The 20,857-nt window shown below is 48.4% G+C and overlaps 2 protein-coding genes across 3 annotated transcripts in view; one reads left to right on the forward strand and one right to left on the reverse strand.

Annotated features, from left to right (window-relative positions):
- Positions 1–5,368, forward strand: part of mapta (microtubule-associated protein tau a) — a 44,841-nt gene extending 39,473 nt beyond the window's left edge. Inside the window, exon 16 of the mRNA XM_064321765.1 lies at positions 1,234–5,368. Coding sequence (XP_064177835.1) covers positions 1,234–1,449 — 216 coding nt within the window. The 3' untranslated portion in view covers positions 1,450–5,368. The remainder of the gene's footprint in view (positions 1–1,233) is intronic.
- Positions 5,369–5,527: 159 nt separating this feature from the next.
- kansl1a (KAT8 regulatory NSL complex subunit 1a) overlaps positions 5,528–20,857 on the reverse strand; it is a 62,029-nt gene continuing 46,699 nt past the window's right edge. The window contains exons 3-15 of one of the 2 annotated variants that reach the window (XM_064321764.1): positions 18,031–18,172; positions 17,214–17,309; positions 16,332–16,444; positions 15,622–15,826; positions 14,069–14,234; positions 12,780–12,977; positions 11,846–12,010; positions 11,164–11,318; positions 10,045–10,163; positions 9,371–9,428; positions 8,705–8,817; positions 8,196–8,421; positions 5,528–7,648 (exon numbers count right to left, since the gene is read on the reverse strand). In XM_064321764.1, coding sequence (XP_064177834.1) covers positions 7,445–7,648; positions 8,196–8,421; positions 8,705–8,817; positions 9,371–9,428; positions 10,045–10,163; positions 11,164–11,318; positions 11,846–12,010; positions 12,780–12,977; positions 14,069–14,234; positions 15,622–15,826; positions 16,332–16,444; positions 17,214–17,309; positions 18,031–18,172 — 1,960 coding nt within the window. In that variant the 3' untranslated portion in view covers positions 5,528–7,444. Of the gene's footprint in view, positions 7,649–8,195; positions 8,422–8,704; positions 8,818–9,370; positions 9,429–10,044; positions 10,167–11,163; positions 11,319–11,845; positions 12,011–12,779; positions 12,978–14,068; positions 14,235–15,621; positions 15,827–16,331; positions 16,445–17,213; positions 17,310–18,030; positions 18,173–20,857 lie in introns of both variants that reach the window. The other variant, XM_064321763.1, reaches the window with a different exon arrangement.

A 20,857-nucleotide genomic window follows, 5' to 3' on the forward strand; every position in this document is an offset into this window, starting at 1 on the left:
AATTTCTGCCTCCAGTAGGAGCCTGGCAAGTGATGGTTTTAAGTAGTAAAAAAATTATTCGGGACATGGGAGTTTGAATCCCAGCTCCAGCAAATCCGCAGCGTTTATCGTTTGTAACATTGTCTTAAAAGTGGGATGAACCCCCTAATCCTAGTTTGAAGTAATCTTTTCAACAATTCCTCTAAACAAAATCGTAACTCTTAGAATGGGCCTGGGAGAAAAATCCTGGGATAATAAACAATGATAACGTCATAATACCAACTGCATATCAAATGTATAATTTATTCCAATAAAACAAATAATACACTGTTCTTAACTAATGATGCAAATTAAATGATAAATATAGGCAGCCATACCAAATACATACATGTAACTTAAAGTAATCAACAGCAATCAATATACTTATATCGAAATTAAATGAAAAAGGACATGAAATAGCCTTTGTATTCACATCCAATAATTAGAGAGTTAAACACGCACCTCTTTAATATGTTTTTCCTGTTGTTGTGAGTGCTCCCTGTTGCAAAAGCACTTTGATCTTGGTTTCTATTGTGCTGAACAAAATTTGGGGAATGCTGCTCTCATTCAACAAGCTGCCCATGCAACATTCAAGGGAATATATGATGAAGTCAGATGTGGTATTGTTTCTGACACGATGATGCTATAATTATGTGTCGTCAGTTTCTAATAACATCTCTTAAACATGTCCCCTCCGAAAAAAAAGAGCATACAAGTTCATAGCAAACATTACTGTTTTACCCATGTAGGCTATAACAAATACTTTTCTTGAGGGATTGCCTGGTGTTTATATCTTGTTGGTAAAAACGTTAGGGATATATTTTACCACAAGAGGGTGCCGTCACACTTCTGAGTTCACCACCTTTGAGATAGTTCCTTACAGTATATTTAAAATACAATGCACTCAAGTCTAAGGAAATGTGTTCTTAAGAGATTAAACTCTTTAAATGATTCCATGTTTTAGGGCCTATAAGCAGACAACAATCAAAACAACCAACATTTGCGCATGGGCAAAATGCAATGTTTCTTATTGTTTTCAGTAATATTGCCCATAATCACAGACACTCACATAAGATTTCAAATGCAGCTCAGCTGTCAATTAGTATAACCAAGAAGCTCAATTCTGGAACAGGAAACGCCAATATATATATATAAGCTGCATTAACAACCTATTTTTTATTCCATGTCACTTACGTTTCTCACCTTCGTCAACAGATTGAAACGCACAAGCTGAGTTTCCGCGAACAGGCAAAGGCCCGTACTGACCACGGAGCGGAGATTGTCTCCGTGTCCCCAAACATTTCCACGGATGGCTCGCCACGGCGTCTCAGCAACGTGTCCTCTTCTGGCAGCCTCAACATGACGGATACGCCGCAACTCTCCACACTAGCCGACCAGGTCTCTGCCTCCCTCGTTCAGCAGGGTTTGTGATTCCCTGTTCCCGACAGAATTTCTTCACAGGGAACAAACACAGTCATGATAAAAAAAGAGAGAAAAGTCACCTTGTCTTTCCTCCTTCCTTTAAAAAAAAGTCTTGCAGGATTTTCTGACTTTGTTAGGAAAGCAGTTCGCCTTTTGCCATCCTATTGCTGATCAGTTTTGGGGCATAACGATTAGAGCCAGATTAAAATGAAATACAAATTTTGAAAATCACAAATTAACAAAGAAATGTAGTTGGAACTTTTAGGACGCATTGTGCTTGTAAATCTTTTACAGTGTCATTGGTTGTATGTAGACTACTAACATAGCCTACCTGACAGAGTAGCGGCATTCACATAGTGGTTTTGAGCCTTATTTTATCGTTGTCGTTGTTTCGTAACCCCTCGTGATAATGACATTTAAAAGGCGTTTCGTCCTGTGCAAAGTATCTATGAACACCAGGCACTTTTGAGAAACTTTTAACATTCTGCATTGTCGAAAACGATTAAATGCTAGTATCCTACCTCGGTGGAAATGATTCGAGTCATTTCGGTGCTCTAAATGCCAAGTCGAAAAAACACAGGCCAGTCAACGTCTCAATTGCAGAATAAATTTAACGTACGCGTTAAACATTAATTTTTACTTTCAATACTAAATGGGTTGACATCTAGGCTACTGGCACTATTTCTTAAGAGCACTTGGGTTTTCCAGTTCAGCTTGATTGTTTAAAGCGCAGTTTGTGGTATTGTAGCTACCACCGTTTTGAGAAGAATTATAGAATGGAAAATGGTAAATGCCATTTCGACAGAGGTGTAACGTGTGAAAATATCAAATAAACTGGCTTACTGACTTACTGCGAATTGGGAGGAAGGTGTGCTTATGCACTACTTGGAACATTTTACTAGCAGGTTTAGTTCATGTCTCTTTTGCGTCATAGGCTACCCCTGTTGCCACGTATTCTTTACCTGCCGCAGAATTCCAGAATTACTGGAATTCTGGGAATGCGTTTGTCATACATATTTTTCCGTCCAAGTCCTGGCTCATGTGCATACCTAGAAAACTTTTGTGTGGATGGTTGGCCAAGCCATCGTGGTTGTTCGTGCAATGCTTTTACACCCTTGTCATTATTGAGCAGATATCACTTTTTAAACAATTGGCACAATGTATAATATAAACAGTCCTTGGATAGACAAAAAATCTGGTGTTAGTTTCAGTCTTCACATTTAAAACCAACTTTAGACCATATCAATGAATATTTTCCATATTTTTTGTGTATAATTCCAAGACTAGACAGGAGGTTTGTTCATGCTACGTTCAACAGGACACAGGCGATTGCACATCAATTACTGTGGTCTAATGCTTTTGAATTCAACTGGCAGTGGAGAGACATAGTTCATTGGGGGTGTTGACAGAAGGGTCAGAATCTAGGTGTTATAATGTATACTGTGCTTTTAATCCATGGAAACAGTGCCTGTCTAACTCGTTGGCTCTTGATGCGTCATTTTCTAGAAAAGCAGTGTGCGGAAACTATCCTGAGGGATGCACACAGCAGAATATGCTATTCCAGACAAATGGAGTTATATGTCCAGGGATTCGATAAAAAGTCCCGAATAACATTCAGCCTATTCAAGCGACTTAATCAAATGGAAAAGGGGACAGTCTGTTATGTTCAATGTTAGAACATTCGTTTTTCGCGGGCTTACCTTCAGTGACAACATATTTTAAATATTTAATTTTTATGAGATTCAAATTCTCATTCCTCCCACATGAGACTGCGACCTGTGGACGAATATGGTGAATACACAAAATATCGTTTTTAGATTTACCATTTTGTCTTTCACATTAAGACCTTAATTTCAAATTTGCGGTTTTAAAGGCAGGAGTTTCTCTTAAGAAGTCCCTTTAACTAAATTTTCTGGTCAGCACAACAACTGCTGTGAGGATGTGCAGGATGGTAGAGACTCGCACAGTACATGAAACCACATCAGTGTTACAGGGTATCTGCTACAGGCAGGGGACTTATGAAGAGCGCTCTCATTTTGGAAGTAGCAAAAAATGTGACGACGATTTCTGAAAATACAAGTGATGCGAAGTAGTCGTCATAGTATATCGATTTCCATTACCCATAATCCTACAAGTTTAATAATCTCCCATTACCTTCCCTGCATGCACAGCAAAAGACAATGCAGCGTGTGACCATGCCTCCCCCTTTCCCTACGCTTTAATTGCTGTGAACACCTCAGCACACTGCTTGTAATGGAAGGATATAGCTAGGAAAAAAATAAAAAATACGAAACACTACACGCGTATTACCCAGCCTGTGTTGCGCACCATTCTCTAATTGTGTATTTGTGGAAGTGAGATGTATCTGGTATGAAAATGTTTTTTAATGTGCCCGCTGGCAGTCGTAATTCTTTTTTTAAATTCCAGCACACATCTGTAAATAGTTTTTCTGCTTAGTTAGGTTTTGAGAGTGGCGAGTCTTCACAATTTTGATAAAATTGACCGGCCTGCTGCAAAATCAGAACCACCAACAGACAACAGTCTGAAATAGATCTCTTAAAAAATACTAAACTGTAAAATGTGAAAATGAAGAAATGTGTGTTGCATACTTAGCTAAAAAAAATCCTAACACGTAAATAAACAGTATCAGTCAGTGATTGCCGTTTGATTTGAACTAATGTGTAACTGCCAAACCTGAGTGCTGAATGGATTGAAACGTTTTCACAAACGCAACATTCAGTCCAATCCTGAGACAGGGAGCACCTAACTTGATTGACAGATCTGTACTCAAATCATTGTAGACCTATGTTCTGCTGGACCGTCGACTGGAGACGACATTATTCCATATTTGCTGCCATCACACTTCTAACAACATCGTTGCCCAAGGAGATAGGACACGTTTTGAGCAGGCTCTTCTGACTCGGTGACGAAAGTGCCGGGTTCAGGTCTGATCAAAGCAAGTGACGATTAGTAACACAGGAACTTAGGAAACTCTTTCCATACCATTTCCTGGAAAATCCGGTTCTACGGCATTTTTTGAGCATGTCTAAGGGGGGGAACATTAAGAGGGAATCTCCTCTTACACCAATGGCGAACTCCTACACTCTTTGGGCCAGTCTTCATTAGCTATGCTCCTTGCATGCACTTAGAGTTTGCAGTATATGTTACTCCTTGTATTTCCCTAGTACTTTCATTGTATATCCTATTATTGCTACTTTATTAGGATATCCATGTAGGTAGCGATCGAAGGGAGTGAACCCAAATAGCAACCCTTTTCTCGGTGGAAACAAGGTTTATAGGTGGTGTATATAGAATTATCCAAAATATATGTGTGTGTATTTGTTTGGCATCTTGTTAAAACTATTGCCAAGGAAATATTTCATCAACACAGGTAGAGAGAGGCTTAAATCTAGACATTTTCAGCATGCAACAAATTCCTCTGCATGTAATCTTGTTTTGCTCACCAATAGACCTCAATTCTGAATTAAAGGAATGGAAACGTGTGTTATGTCTATATACTGTGCATTACTGGAACACATACAGTATGACTGGAATAAAGCATGGTTTTCTTTATTGCGATTTGGTCAAGGACAGGGTAATGTTTCAGTCTGAACACTTGCTTAAAAAAAAATAAATAAAAAAAAGAATAAACTGGTGTGGAAAGAGTTGGTTCCGTGAGGCTTTTCAATGTTGTACATTATTCTTTAGCTCCGGCCTTGATGGGTAGGTTTGAAAAGGTGTTGCAGTTTTGATCTTACGGCCTTTTAAATCTTCTGTTTCTGCCATTTTCTTTTATTTCTTTGCAGTTCTAAACTCTAGCTTCGCAATTGTGATCGTCCATATCGTTTTTGTGCGTTTTATTAACTGGTTTACACTGATATATGTTGCTGTAAATGTGAATTTGGAAATAAAGTCTGTATTAAATGGCTGTTATTCTTTTTTGTCTTTTTCCCCAACCATTGAAGCACATCCACAGTACATTCACTGATCAGAAAAGCTAAATGTTCTGATTTTCACATTTCAAGTTTATAGTTTGTAGGTTGTCCAACCAACTAACAAGCAAATAAGTTCAAGATCTCTCCCAAAGTTTAACATGAATGGGTTTTAATGGTACTATATACAAAACAATTCCGCGATTGATTCTGTTAACTGCTGCAACAATTAAACTGGTACATTGAAACCTGTCTTGTGTAACTACAAAAACAGAATACAGTGATACAGGATTTAATGAAAATCACAACTGAGGCATAAAATATAACCTATGGATTTTATATATGTTTATATTTCACATATATACATATATATGTATATATGTACGAGTGTGTAATATACGATATATATTTATGACATATATATGTACATATATATGTGTATTTAACAATCCAGATTGCATAGCAATTTGCAATTTGATGGAAATAGTACTTCAAATTCAATAAATCTGCTAATCAATGACATTAACACAATGTAGGGTGACAAAAAGAAAAGAATTACGCAGCAAAGTAGTCTTGCAATCGGAAAGATCACAATAAATGGTTACCACCAGAGCAGCTGGAGTTGAGGAATAGTCTGAGCGTCGGAAAATTTCCCTTAAAACTCTGAAACCTGAGGTCTACGTGCCCGTCAGTAAATAGCCAGCTGCTACTTGTGAAATGTTGGCTTCCTTTTAAAGAGAACACCCCTGGTTTTTCTAAGGTTCTGGTCACAAACACCTCCACACAGCCATCGTGACAAAAAAGCGATCGTGTCACAAAGAACATTTGCGCATCTTATATGAGCCACCTCAGCGCGACGGTGAATCTTTAAGCCTAGCACTGACCAATCGCGTGGCTGCGTCCTGCCGTCGTCCAGCCGGAAACTCCCGACAAGCAGAGCTTCTCCACCCGGGATATATACCCGCAATGAGCTGCCTGCTACGCCTCAGAGAGAAGGAAAGGGAGGGAAACGTAACGGAGGTGCCGCTTCCGCTCCACCCCTGCGAGTTTCCTTCGCTTTGGCCAGTGATTCGTTTGCGTGTCCTTAATTTCGACAGGCGGTGCTTCCGTAGCGACGTGCCTGCGTTGCAGAGAAGTGCTAGACGGTGGCCGCGACTCACCCCCGTTACCACCACGGTGCGCCCCCTCCCCCTCCCCCTCCTCTCTCACTGATGAAGACATGGGAGTATGCACATGTCAGCAGATTATACAGGGCCGGCAGGAACAGCGACTCCACTGACCAACACATTTCAGAGAATACGAGTGGGTTACCGGCCAAGCAGAACACTGCATAATGTTGACTAGTAATATTACTGCTGATGTACCAAGAATTTAGCCATTTAGCCTAAATGGGCACAGGGATAGCTCTCCCCAGCTATTAACCCACCAACAACCAAAAAAAAACATATAAACCTCTGAAAAGCAAGTGCTCGGGGTAAGTGAAAAGGATGTGGAACAGCTACATGATATACACAACTTTTAGGCGTGTTCTCTTAAAAAGGAAACAACATTGCAGAATGCACTCGCCACGGGGCGAAGGAAAGATGCGAGGGGCCCGCCGTTTTTAACGTGGGCCCCACTCTTAAACTCGCATGGCATCAAGGACATGAAATAATCTAGAAAACGCCCCCCCGTCGACAAGCCCCGCCCGAGAGGTCTGCTACATAGTTCCCTGTGAGTGTGCACCCAACATTAGAAATGACACTGAGATGCGTCTGTCACTGTTCAGCCTTCAGCCTGCTTCTGTAAATGGTCTGCAATGTTTTTCAGTTAATTTTTTTTCTTTTTTTTTTCTTTCTTTCTCTTTTTACACGTCTGCTTTTCATGTGACAAAAACAATTTTAAAAACAGCTTTTCTATATTCAGTAATGTTCACTAAAAACTGTGAAAAAATTTGGCTGATGTTTGAATATCAAACAACAGGAATCCTTTTAATATATAATTTTTTTTGTTGTAGCTTTAAATCTTTTTTTAATGCCAGTAGGTGTTTGGGGGGGGGTTTGGGGGGTAAGTGTCCTCTCCTCCTGCGCTGCTCATTGCTGGGCGCTGGCGGGGGGCAGCGGCGAGGCGGGCCCGCTCTCCGACTCGGTCCTGCAGCCGGGGGCAGCCCTGCTCCCGGAGGCGCGGCGGGCGCCCCGGCCAGGCCCCTCCCCCTCGGGGCTGCCCTGCTCCGCGGCGGGCTCCAGGGCGGGGTCCTCCTCCAGCGGGAAGTCCCTGCGCTCCCACGGCTGCACCGTCTGGGGAACCCGTAACGGGGAGAGAGAGAGGGGCGGCACGTGAGCACCCGAGCTGCGCGTCACGTGACCGAGAGCCCGACACGCCCACGGCTAACGGCTCAGGCGCGTTTCACTCTGAGCGACATTTCACGAGAGTTCTGAATCCCGCACGCCAGCCGTGAGACACTAGCAGCCACTTGCTAGGGTTGCACAACAAAACTGGCTACTAATGCTAATATGCACACTTGAGTCCTGTAGTTTATACATCTTCCGGGTTGAGTTAGACCTACCTATCCTTTCTTTTTAAACTTCCATTGGGCTAACGTTATGTATCACTACATGAAGACAGGTGAGCAGTGTGTTCACATTTGCTTTTGCTTACAGTACTAATTGCTGTGGTTAACTTTACACTTACAGGTTACAAACAGACCTTCCGTGCCTCGGTGATGTCACGCAGTTGCGTTTCCGAGATCGGTCGCCTCTGTCGATGACAGGGGCGGCCGCTAAGCTACCGCGGCGCGAGGTTAGCGCGACGCACGGAGACCCGGGGCGGCCGCCCGGCGCTTACCAGCTCCTCGGCGGTGAAGTCGGGCGTGGAGCAGCGCGTGTCCTCGCTGCAGGCCCGGGGGGTGGCGGGGGGCCGGTCGGGGCTGGCGGGGCTCCGGGGCGAGGGCACGGGGCCGTAGTCCTGCAGCGTGTGGAAGTGCGGCGCGTCCGGCGACGCCGGCTGGGGCGTGGACGGGGTGGTGCCGCCCAGCAGGGGCGTCGTGCGCCCGTCCAGGGACTTGTACGACCTGCACGGGGAAGGGGGCACCGGGAAGAGGCGTGAAGCGGAAGCGCTGGCGGGGTGGGGGGGAGGGGGCGCCGCTCGCGCCCGCTTCCCAAATACAGGACATTACGAACACGGCACGCTATGGGACCTGCTTCAAAGGGCCGGAGGAAATCCCACAAGGCGGTCAGTCGTTTCATGCTTGGCCTTTGCTTTTTAAAAAAATCTTGATCTCAAAGCTACAGGGGGTTTCTCTTTCTCTTACGGCCCAAGCTGCACGCGTGAGGGGTGTGCTGAAGGGGTCCTACCTGCTGCCCCTCCTCTTGGCGGGAGCGCTGGCCATCCAGGTCCACCGCGAGCGCTCCTGCTCCTCGCACGGCAAGTGCAGCTGAGTGAAGGCGGTGTCCGTCAGATCCTCGATCTGCGCGCACAAACACACACACACACAAACAAACACGCAGAGACACGCACAAACAAACAAACACGAAGAGACACAAACACGCACGCACAAACACACACAAACAAACAAGCAAAGACACACACAGACACGAAAACACACACAGGCACACACACAAACGTGCACAAACACACACAATCAAACAAACGCGAGACACACACAGACACAAAAACACACACGCACACAGGCACACAACACATGCACCAACGTACACACACACAGAAGAGAATGCAAAGTCACTAAAAGCTGCACGTGGGTCACAGCTTAAACGGAAGTGCAAAAACGCCGATCGTTATTATCGCTCAACGTCGATGGTGCTTCAGCCGCGCGAGCCACTGTCCTACAAACGGCGCGGCGGAGCCTCAGAATCATTACACAAGCGAAACCCAGCCACTCTGAGCCCATTAATCCCCCCCCCTGCTTTTAAAACTTAAATCTGCAACATCATCTGCTCTGCATAAAGCTCAAAGCCTGATCAAATCCCTCCCGAGCAGGGGCAAAGACATAAGCTCCATACCTCAACATTTTCATCCTCCTCGGCAATCGGCTTCGCGAAAATGTCCACTTCCCGCCAACTGAAAACGAAACCAAGGAGACGTGAAGATGAAATCAACCGGTGGGTAAGATGGTCAGGACCGTTACCGTTTTGACTAACCCTAACTAGCACAGGGAGGAGGAGACACCCTCCAGACCTCTCTTACACATGACAACTAACTAACAATTTCAAAATAAAAAATTAATCTTTTCCTGCAGTGGGCAAAACCAGTAGTGTTACAATTCATGTGTATTCTGTCACTTAGTGTAGGCCCTAGTGTAGTCACTTAGTGTGGGCAAAACCAGTAGTGTTACAATTCATGTGTATTCTGTCACTTAGTGTAGGCCCTAGTGTAGTCACTTAGTGTGGGCAAAACCAGTAGTGTTACAATTCATGTGTATTCAGTCACTTAGTGTAGGCCCTAGTGTAGTCACTTAGTGTGGGCAAAACCAGTAGTGTTACAATTCATGTGTATTCAGTCACTTAGTGTAGGCCCTAGATGACTATTTCAGTGGATATGGTTTAATGGGCTGGATCAGTGATCGTGAGTGAGGATCCTGGACGAGGGCGTGCCGCCTCAGTGCAGCCCCAGAGCGCGGGGCGTACGCGTCACGGCCTGATTCTGGACTCTGATTGGGCGCCGGGGGGCCCCTTACCTCGGCGTCAGGATCTCTTTGTACTGCAGCTTCTCGACGCGGGTGGTGGCGGCCACCGACATGGGGATGACGATGTTGTTGATGTCGAAGGAGCTCTCTCCTCTTCGCCTCCGTATGGGCTGCTGTGGGGGGAAGGGGGGGGGGGGGGGGGGCACACCGCCGTCAGAAACCATTGGTCACGCTCGCCCAACTCTGACTAGCTAGGCGCAAAAACCCGATGCTTGCGTCTGTGGACGGGAACTGGACTTAAGCCGCACGAAGTAGGAACACAGTCATTCATGACTGATATTTACAGTCGTCCTGTAACTCCAGTGATGGAAACATAGTCTGTTACACAAGCATCGATGCCACAGAAGTTTGAAGTGGCCCAGAAAACTCCTTGTGTCGTAAATTTGGGTCACCTCATCACGGGAGTGAACCACATCAACCGAGACTTTGGTAAAAATGCAAAAAGCCAAGTCGCACAGCAACGAGCCACCCGCCTTCACACGTTCAGCGTGAGGTTTGGGAGTCGCGCGTTCACAGCGCTTAAAGACAGACGAGACCTCCGCCGACATCACGGGGAGAGAGAGCGTACGCTGCGCTTACGTCGCCCCCTGCTGTCAAACGCTCACGGCTTACGTTCAGTAACACGCGAGCCAGCGGGCGCGGTTAAACACACAGCGCGAGCCGCAAAACTCCCGGCAAGGCGCGCGTTCTCAGAACACGGCACATTAAAAGCCACAGAGGGTAACGGCGGATAACCGGCGAGTGACCACCCAAACCCCATATAAACATTGTACATATTTATTGATTTACTTCTGTCGCTGTTATTGTATATGCTGTTATTTGTATATATTGTTACATTTACCATGATTGTTTTAATATTATTACTATTTTACATATTATATATGTATGCTTTGGCGATAAGTACGTTTGTATTTCATGTCGATAAAGCAACTTAAATTGGAAATTGAAATTGGATAAAATCATCTTTGGGCGGTTCGTTTCAACGACCGACGCAGACCCCGAACGCGACACAGAACCCCCCCAGACGGGGCGTCCTGCGGCAGACGCGTGCGCGGCGGCGGCGGCGGCGGTAGGGAGGCGGGACGGGCGGGTTTTTCGGCGGCCGCTTACCGGCGTGCTGGTGGCGCTCTGGCTGCCGGGCCCCACGGGCGTGGAGCCCTCGGAGGAGGTGGAGAGCTGCCGCACCAGGGGGCTGTGGGAGGGCGTGTGCAGGCCCGTCAGCGGCGAGCAGGGGCCGCCCGCGTCCACGCACAGCTTGGGGTTGGCTGCGCAAAGGGGGGGGGGGGGGGAGGACAGACGGGAGAGGGCGGGCGTTAAGACGATTTTGACGGGTCACGGCGGGAGAGGCGGGCCTTGACGGAGCAGGGACGGGGAAGGGGGGTGGAGGTACGGCGCTCTGGGTCTAATGCCCGCTGGTGCTCATAATCACACAACTAGCCCAACTGATTTACATGACCTGCCAAGATGGCTGAACTCCTTCAGTTCGTGAATGACAGCTGAAGACAACCTCTGTGTCCTTATATAAAAAAACATACTATGGGCCAAACCAAACGCTACGGTATACTGCTAAATAAGTAAATTACCCTGGCTCAATTTTTAGCAATTTAGCCGAAGCACCAGACTGAGCCAGGGTAAATGGTATACCATTACATTACAGCCATTTGGCAGACGCTCTTATCCAGAGCGACGTACAACAAACACTATATATATAACATATATACTATATATACATACTATAACACACTATGAGCTCATGGACGTTTTTGGCTAGCAGACGTTAGCCGGCGCTCACCGTCCGTCCTCTCCGGGTAGTGCTCGCGGGGCCTCTTGCGGCCGTGGCCCCTGTCGTAGGCCCCCGGGGGGAGGCCCTGGCCCCGCTGCTCCCCCTTGCAGAGCGAGCGGCCCTCCAGGTGCCCCCGGTGCAGCTTCTCCGGCCTCATCTTGTGGTGCGAGAGTCCTGCGCGGGAGAGAGAGGGAGAGGGGGAGAGGGAGAGAGAGAGAGAAGGAGAGAGAGGAGAGGAGAGAGACAGGAGAGAGAGGAGAAGAGAGAGAGAGAGAGAGAGCAGAGAGAGAGAGAGAGAGAGAGGAGAGGTAGAGAGAGAGGGAGAAGGAGAGAGAGAGAAGAGGGGATGGTAGGGAGTGAGAGGGTAAGAAAGGGAAGTTACCACCTTCCTCATGTCAATCCCTCCAACGGTCTATGAACACCAAACCCATGACTGGGGAAAAACTGGTTCTAAAGGGGAGGAGGGGGTGCACTCCACTGCTGAGGTTTTACAGTGTGACCAGTTCATTAGGAAGCGCCTGGGCGCCAAGCGGCTCCCCCTCCCACAAGCGCCGCAACCAGAACAGAAAAGGCCAAAATGACTGGAAAACATTTTAAATGACCAGGCCTAACGAAGATGCCTCTACGCGAGCATTAGGGTTAGGTGCGCTCAGATTACATGCAAGCGGGACGACAGCACCCTCCCTGCCAGACAACGCCTACTCCACAGATGGCCCCAAACACTGAACATTTTCCAAATGACCCGGTCCTAGAAGAAATTACGCGCAGACCGTTCGTGTAAGAACAACGGCCTCTCCAAACGAGCACGAGAGAGAGAGAGAGAGAGAGAGAGCTCTGGCGCGCGCGGCAGAGACCGAGAGCGCACGTGGGAGCGCACGTGCACGGCAGCGTGCGCTGGCGTTAGTTCGCGGGGAGCGCGGGAGCCGGGGGGGGGGTTACTCACTGAGCCCGGGGAGGAGCGAGTTGGCGAGCTTGTGTTTGTCTTTGGAGGAGGAGGACGGGGAGCAGGGGTCGTGCGGGCGGCCGCCGAGCGACAGCTTGTGCTTGAGCGACAGCTTCTTCAGGGGCTTGGTCTTCTCCGGGGGCTTGCCGTGCCAGTGCGACTTCATCGCCCGCTGGAAGTGCAGGCCCATGGACACGTCTGGAGCAGAGAGAGGGGGACAACCATGGAGGGGGGGGGGGGGGGGGGGTCAGGATCTACTACATCAGAGCTCCCGGAGACTCCCATGATGCTAGCGCCAGAAACGGGAGGGGCTCCACAGATTAAAACTGAAATTTTCACCCAAACCACCAGGGGGAACCATTTTCACACTGTTAGAAAAGCTCCAACGAGCCCTTTCTTGGCCTCTTGTTTGGTGACAACATACTCAGTTCAGTTTTGAGGACATATGTTCTCTTTTTAGGAACTGACGGTACTCTAAAAATCATTGTCGTCCAAACTTTATGGAAAGATACTCCTCCCATACGTACCAATTTCATTTTCAGCACAGCTCACAAAGCACGTACTCGTTTTGCGAAAGTAAAAATCGCCACTGACGCAAACAAACCGGACCAAAAACCGTCCTAGCGCTGAAGCGTGTCGCCATAGAAACGGACGGGGAGTTAGGACATGGCTCCTGGCTTCGTGATCAGTCCGTGACGGATCACGCTGGCTCTGCGTGATCAGCTGGCTCTGCGTGATCAGCTGGCTCTGCGTGATCGGCTGGTGGACGGGAGGAGCACGCAGGGCGGCCGGCTAGCCCGGCAGCTGTGATGGCGCGGCACCGGCACGACAGCATCAGAGATGCATTATTGGCCCTAGCACAAATTCCTTATTGCCTTGTCAGAACGACCACAGCTTTTTGATGCAATCGAGTTAGATTTACTCTTAAGGAGAGTGAGCCAGCTAGTCAGCCACGCCTTTAAGTTTCAACAGTTAGGTGTACCCGCTGAAATCGCCAATCCAGTCGAGAAAAACAACTCTAGGACGATATCGGCACTATGTTGTTTTCTGGCTTCATGTTGGAGGGCGTCTAGCTTTTCAGCTTAGCTAGTTTGCCCCATATACCCCATATACCGTCTTGTAATGTTGCTTAAGTGAACTCAGTCCTCCCAAATTGAAACGGTTTAAAACAAACGAATAAATGAAAATGAAATAAAAGGCGGCGTTCCAGCCGCAGGCGGCAGCTCTCCCTCCGTTTCGGCGGAGAAGCTCGGCCAGAGGCCCGGAACGTTCCGCGGCGGGGCGCTCACCGTCGGGGAAGGAGAGGATGGGGTGCACGCTGGGGTCCAGCTGGGACAGCCGCTCCAGGAGGGGCTGCTCGTACGGGAGCTCGGCGCCGGGGGCTGGGCGGCCGGCGCACGTGGCGCACTGGGGGTTGACGTCGCAGCCGCAGCGGGGCCCCGGGATCCTCTGGACCTGCGGAGGAGGCGGAGCCGGGGTCGCGCGTCAGCCAATGACGTCACCTGTACGCGTCCCTTTTTAGCAGTCTGAACTACGACGGCAAAACTACCAGCATCCGCATTGTTGGCTGAGGGGAATGCACTCTGCAGAGTAACTGGTTATGTGCTCTGGATAAAACACACATCCTTTTTCAAAGTAATGATTGTAATCAAGTAAAGCAATAAAAAAAAGTAATGATCTCACATTACTCGTGTTCCTGGGCAACAGAGCCCTAACTCTAACTGCTGCTACACGTCTGGAGTTACAGGACCACTGTCATTTAAGTTTTGAATGAGTATGTTCCTACTTGAGTGGAATGCTACACTGCCTTTCAGGAAGAATACAGACATCAATGTACACTGAAACGCACAGAGCATTTTATTTAATCTGAGCACTGCTTTCTGTCCTTAACTCCGAATCTACCCGTAACCTGTCCAGAGGTTAAGGCAGACGAGGAACTCTGGGACAGCCCCCGCTCGCTCCGCTGTCGGCAGCATTGAAGTGGAGTCGGGGCAAAGTGGACTTTGAGTCGGAGCAGCTAATTCAATTCAATGACCAATCCACGCCAAATTCATGCCTAATTCATCTTCTGCTAAAAAGTGCCATCGTTAAACACACGTAAAAACATTTTGGCAATAATAACTGAATTCGTAAGTTAACTTTCCCCAACAAAATGACATGCAGCTTACTGAAGTAAATTTAAACATTTTGGGCTGCTCTTGAATATATATATATATATATATATATATATACATACATATATATATATATATATAGCTACTTATTTAAAAAAATAAATAAATAAATAACACTGCCATTTTTTCAGGTAATGTTACTTCCCACTGCAGTGAGGAATGACCTCCGCATTCCATTATGGCACAATGAAAACATCCTTTATGTCGCCGCGCCAACTAAGTGTCAGAGAGCGAGAAGATCTCCCCGTGTCCACAGCCAGTTGTTACTCTTTTTCAATTTTATAGGCGTTTGATCAACTAAAGGGCGTCACAGCCCTTTATTTCGGTAATGACTTACGACTATTAAATAAGCGCTAATGTTTTTTATTTTACCAAGATATATAGTTACACTTATTATCATCCCACCCCTATGTGGGTGTTTCGATTGATTACTTCCTGCACGTTCAGTGTGCCACACAGTCTTCCTGCGACCGAGCAGTCCCCCTTCGGAGAAGTAACTGTGTTACAGTGCGGGCCTGCGTGGATCATGCCATTCCGCCGGTGGTCAGCACTGCAAAAGACTGCAAAGCGCTGCTTCTGGGCCCGTTTATCTTCGAGGCCGAAGCGGCGGAAACGGAGAGCCGCGCGGAAAGGACGAGAAGGCGGCGTCGCGGGCGCTCCGGGCTCACCTTGCGGCCGAGGCTGGCGACGGCGGCGGGCCGGACGAGCCTCCGCTTCCTGCAGCCGAGGACGGGGCGCGTGCGGGCGGCCACGCAGGTGCCGTCGGAGGGGGGCGAGGGGAGGGGCTGGGCCAGGCGCTGCTTCTTTTGCCCCGCCTGCTCCCCCGGGCCGGGGCTCTGGGACGAGGCGCGGTCGGGCGGGCCGGGGCGGAGGCTGGGGGGAGGGGGGGGTGTGGGGGGGAAACGGCGTCGCTCGCGGTGAGATTCGGCAAGCGGGCAACACACCTCCGCACATTCAACACACAGTGCAAAGCACAGGGAAACTGCACTCCAACAGGAAAATATAAACGCACGAGAATATGAAAAACAATACGTTTATTATACTTTAATTTTTACCAACACTGATTTCTATACTTCACTGCTTCACTGATATACTTGTCTTACGCTTATGAAGCACTTTGTAATGCAAACATGCACAAAAGGTGTTACGCAAAGACTGAAATAAAGGCTGAATTAACAACAGCATCAACAACCTAAATCCAGGAAAGGAGGATTATCTGTTATGTAAGCACCAGCATATGAACAGCACAGGGTGAGCATCTGAGGTCAGGATGGCGGTGAGTGACATCATCAGCACACTCCGTTCAGAGGTGAGAGAGGCCCTCGCGCCAGCGGCTGTGCGGAGAGCGTGAGCCGCGCGCGCCCGCGGCCGTACGCACCTGCTGATCATCCCGTTGACGGGCCGGCCGGGGCCGCTGGCCTTCCAGAGTCCCGCCTCGGCGCCGGGGCTGCGGGGCGACGCGGCGTGCTCCGCCCCCTCGGAACTGCCGTCCTGGAAGAGAGACGCGCCCACCTTGTCAGACCCCGCCTCTCTCTCCCCCCGTCGGTCCCCCACGGCGGCACGTCAGGAAACGGCGCGTAAAAAAGGCCCCCCCCCACCCTCCACAGCCTGAAGGGGGCGTCTGATCCTTTCTCAACCTATCTGGGCTGGGCAAGGGGCCAGGAGGTTTATCTACAGCTCCCCCCCCCCCAAAAAAGCAAGGGGGGTTGGGGGTTTAGCATGGGCCTCCTCGGGAAGCTGCTACCTTCAAAACTCCGTCTTTCGGCTTCACTGCTAAAGGAGTAAGGCTACGCTACGGAGCCCGGTGCAGGCCTATGTCCTCAGGGTCGGCTATGCTCCCCCGCGTAAAAGCGCCAACTAACAGCAGGACATTTTTTCCCCTGTATTTTTTTGGTTTGGGAAAAGAATGGTGAACTGGTACAAGTTACACACTGTGGGAGGCCTTTGCTGAGTATTTCCATGAGCATTTCTGGAAACTTATCTCCTCTAAAAAAAAAAACAACCCTAAAACAAAGCACAGCAGGGTAAGGCTAATTTTCCTGTCCCACTGTCATAAAGCCACATTACCTACCACATCTACACACTGATAGGATGGCGCAGGGAAGGGCCCTGTCATTTAAACTTTCAGGGCGGCAATGGGGGAAAAGGGAGGCACATTTCCCCAGCTTTAGTCAGCTTTAGACTGAGCTGGCCCCTGGCCCGGGTCAGGGCCCTCAAACGCTGGATCCTCAGATGCCCGCGGAGGTGGGCGCCCCTTTACCTGCGTCCCCTGGCAGGCCGCGGCCTCCGCCTTCACCTCCGGCGCCTCCTCCGCCGGCGCTTCGCACGGGGCCGAGTCCCCCAGCTCTAAGGAACCCTGCGGGGGGGGTGAGTGAGAGACAAGTAGACGGTCAGTAGACGGTCAGTCCTTTTACCGGAAGGACACCGCTGTTCAAGAGCTAATCCATTCATTTTCGCCATGGGGCGGAGGGGGGGGGAGCAGTTTAGGTGAGGCTCAGCGTGCTGTGTTCTGGCCCTTGGTGGAAGAGCTTAAACTATTTGTCAACCCCCCACCCCACACACACACACACACACACAAACTGAACGAACCGATTGGCCGAAATGACTGAGGCGACCGTACTGTGACAAGGGAGAGGACCTAGGGCAAAAGAGGGCAACTCCACTCGTGTAGGCCAGGTGGTGTGCGTGTAGGTTTTTAATGGGCACCAATTACACCAGCCAAATGAGTCAATCAGCTGAACAGACTTAGGCTGGTTTAACCATAGATTAGACCACGATAAGATGGTTCATGTCAGAACGCAGGAACAGCCTACAGCAGTAATTCACGAACGCGTCAGGAATTGTAGCTAAAAGTATCATTCTCTAAATATGACTGGGCTAAATAAACGATTAGGAGCAGAAGTGGTCATGAAATCCAGAATCAGATCTAAGGTCTCCGGCTGAGGGGTGGCATGGTATCATGTTCAGGAGGACCCAGAGGTCTTGAGGAGCCGGATTGCTTCAGAGGGGCAGAGATGGAGTTTTGGAGCCCTATCCCCCCCGCCCCCCTCCCCGGCCCCCTCCGCCCGGATGCTGACCTTGTTGGTGCGGATCTGGCGGTAGATGTCGGTCTGCTGCCGGATGCGGTACTCCAGGTCTGAGATGTGGGCCTGGAGCCAGTTCCAGTGGCTGACGATGGAGGCCCTTTCCAGGGCGTAGCGGCCCTCCGCTCTCCTCCATCTGCGAAAGACAAAAAAAAAACGGGGAGAAGTCAGCCACTGCCCACTGAGTGTGCGTGGGTTTGTGTGTGAGTGGGTTTGTGTGTGTGTGTGTGTGTCTGCGTGTGCGCGTGGGTTTGTGTGTGTGTGTGTGCGTATGTTTTTGTGTGTGTGTGTGCGTGACTTTTGTGTGTGTGTGTGCATGCGCGCATGTCTATGCGTGTGTTTTTGTGTGTGCGTGTCTATGCGTGTGTTTTTGTGTGTGAGTGTCTATGCGAGTGATTGTGTGTGTGTGTGTCTATGCTGTGTTTTTGTGTGTGTGTGTAAGTGTGTGTGCTTGTCTATGCGAGTGATTGTGTGTGTGTGTGTGTGTGTGTGTGTGTGTGTGTCCATGCATGTGTGTGTGTGTGTGTGTGTCCATGCATGTGTGTGTGTGTGTGTGTGTCCATGCGTGTGTGTGTGTGTGTGTGTGTGTGTGTGTGTGAGTGCTCAGACACGCGCGTCTCTTAACACACGGCCGGCTCACTGCACGTCCGCTCTCAGCCCTAAGCCGGCCCGCTCTCAGGCAGCCTCTCTGCCTTCGCTGCTGGCTAGCGGCCACACGCTCGCTCCCCTCAGCAGAGCCCGGAGGCGCAGCCCCCTCCGATACCAACACGCAGCTCTATAAAAGCCGGCGAGAGCCACTTCAGAGAAAGAACATCACTGAGCCGAGTTCTGCGACTGTGATGAATGCTAAACCGAGACATGGGCAGTTTTTAAAGAGCGTATTCCTGCCGGATGCAGGAACTGTGCAAAATGCTGTCGTTCAACATGGCTACTGGGGAGAATATTTTAAACACGATAACATTGCCGTAAGTGTGATCCCTGTTTCAAATCAGACTGACTTTATTGTAAAAAAGGTAGAGCTTGCTTTGGATCAAGCGCCTTGGTGCACAAGGACACCACAGTAGTGACCAACCAGTGACTTACAACTAACCCCTGTGGCAGTGATTAAAAATAAACTTTCACCTGAAGGTTGAATGTACAAATCTCACTAGGACACTGCTGTTGCACTCTTGTAATAAGTTTGCACTCCAAAACGTGTGCCAAAGTGTGAAAGGACCTGGATTAGAGCACCTGTACATAAATACGTTAACCCAGACCAAAAGCACATACACACATCGATCCAAAGACCTGAAGCACATACACACATCGATCCAAAGACCTAAAGCACATACATCGAACCAAAGACCTGAAGCACATACACACATCGATCCAAAGACCTACAGCACATACACACATCGATCCAAAGACCTACAGCACATACACACATCGATCCAAAGACCTACAGCACATACACACATCGATCCAAAGACCTAACCCACATACACACACAGATCCAAAGACCTAACGCACATACACACATCGATCCAAAGACCTAAAGCACATACACACACAGATCCAAAGACCTAACGCACATACACACATCGATCCAAAGACCTAAAGCACACACACATCGATCCAAAGACCTAAAGCACATACACACATCGATCCAAAGACCTAAAACACACACATTGACCGAAAGACCTAAAGCACATACACACATCGATCCAAAGACCTAAGCACATACACACATCATCAAAGACCTAACGCACATCACACATCAATACAAAGACCTAACGCACATACACACATCGATCCAAAGACCTAACGCACATACACACATCGATCCAAAGACCTAACGCACATACACACATCGATCCAAAGACCTAACGCACATACACACATCGATCCAAAGACCTAACGCACATACACACATCGATCCAAAGACCTAAAGCACATACACACATCGATCCAAAGACCTAAAGCACATACACACATCGATCCAAAGACCTAAAGCACATACACACATCGATCCAAAGACCTAACGCACATACACACATCGATCCAAAGACCTAACGCACATACACACATCAATACAAAGACCTAACGCACATACACACATCAATACAAAGACCTAACGCACATACACACATCGATCCAAAGACCTAACGCACATACACACATCGATCCAAAGACCTAACGCACATACACACATCGATCCAAAGACCTAACGCACATACACACATCAATACAAAGACCTAACGCACATACACACATCGATTCAAAGACCTAACGCACATACACACATCGATTCAAAGACCTAACGCACATACACACATCGATCCAAAGACCTAACGCACATACACACATCGATCCAAAGACCTAACGCACATACACACATCAATACAAAGACCTAACGCACATACACACATCAATACAAAGACCTAACGCACATACACACATCGATCCAAAGACCTAACGCACATACACACATCGATTCAAAGACCTAACGCACATACACACATCGATCCAAAGACCTAACGCACATACATTAACCAAAGCGTAACATAATTGCTGTATCCAGCACATTGGCTTTTGTCTTTTTTTCTTTAATCATACCCAATGCGGTAACAAACATCCAAACTTCAGCAGTCATGTGAAATGCCTCTGAAAAAAAGCATCACCGCCGATATCTACTGGGTGTTGATAAGACAGCCAATCAGCAGCAAGGCCTTGCACCTTCCATGCGATTGACAAAAAACGAATCGCGTGATCACACGGAAGCTATACAACAGGCTTAGCGCCTGTATTTATACGATTAATCAAAAAAGTCCAAACACACAGG

This window comes from Anguilla rostrata, chromosome 2 (assembly GCF_018555375.3).
Source record: "Anguilla rostrata isolate EN2019 chromosome 2, ASM1855537v3, whole genome shotgun sequence".
NCBI classification, from domain to species: Eukaryota; Metazoa; Chordata; class Actinopteri; order Anguilliformes; family Anguillidae; genus Anguilla; species Anguilla rostrata.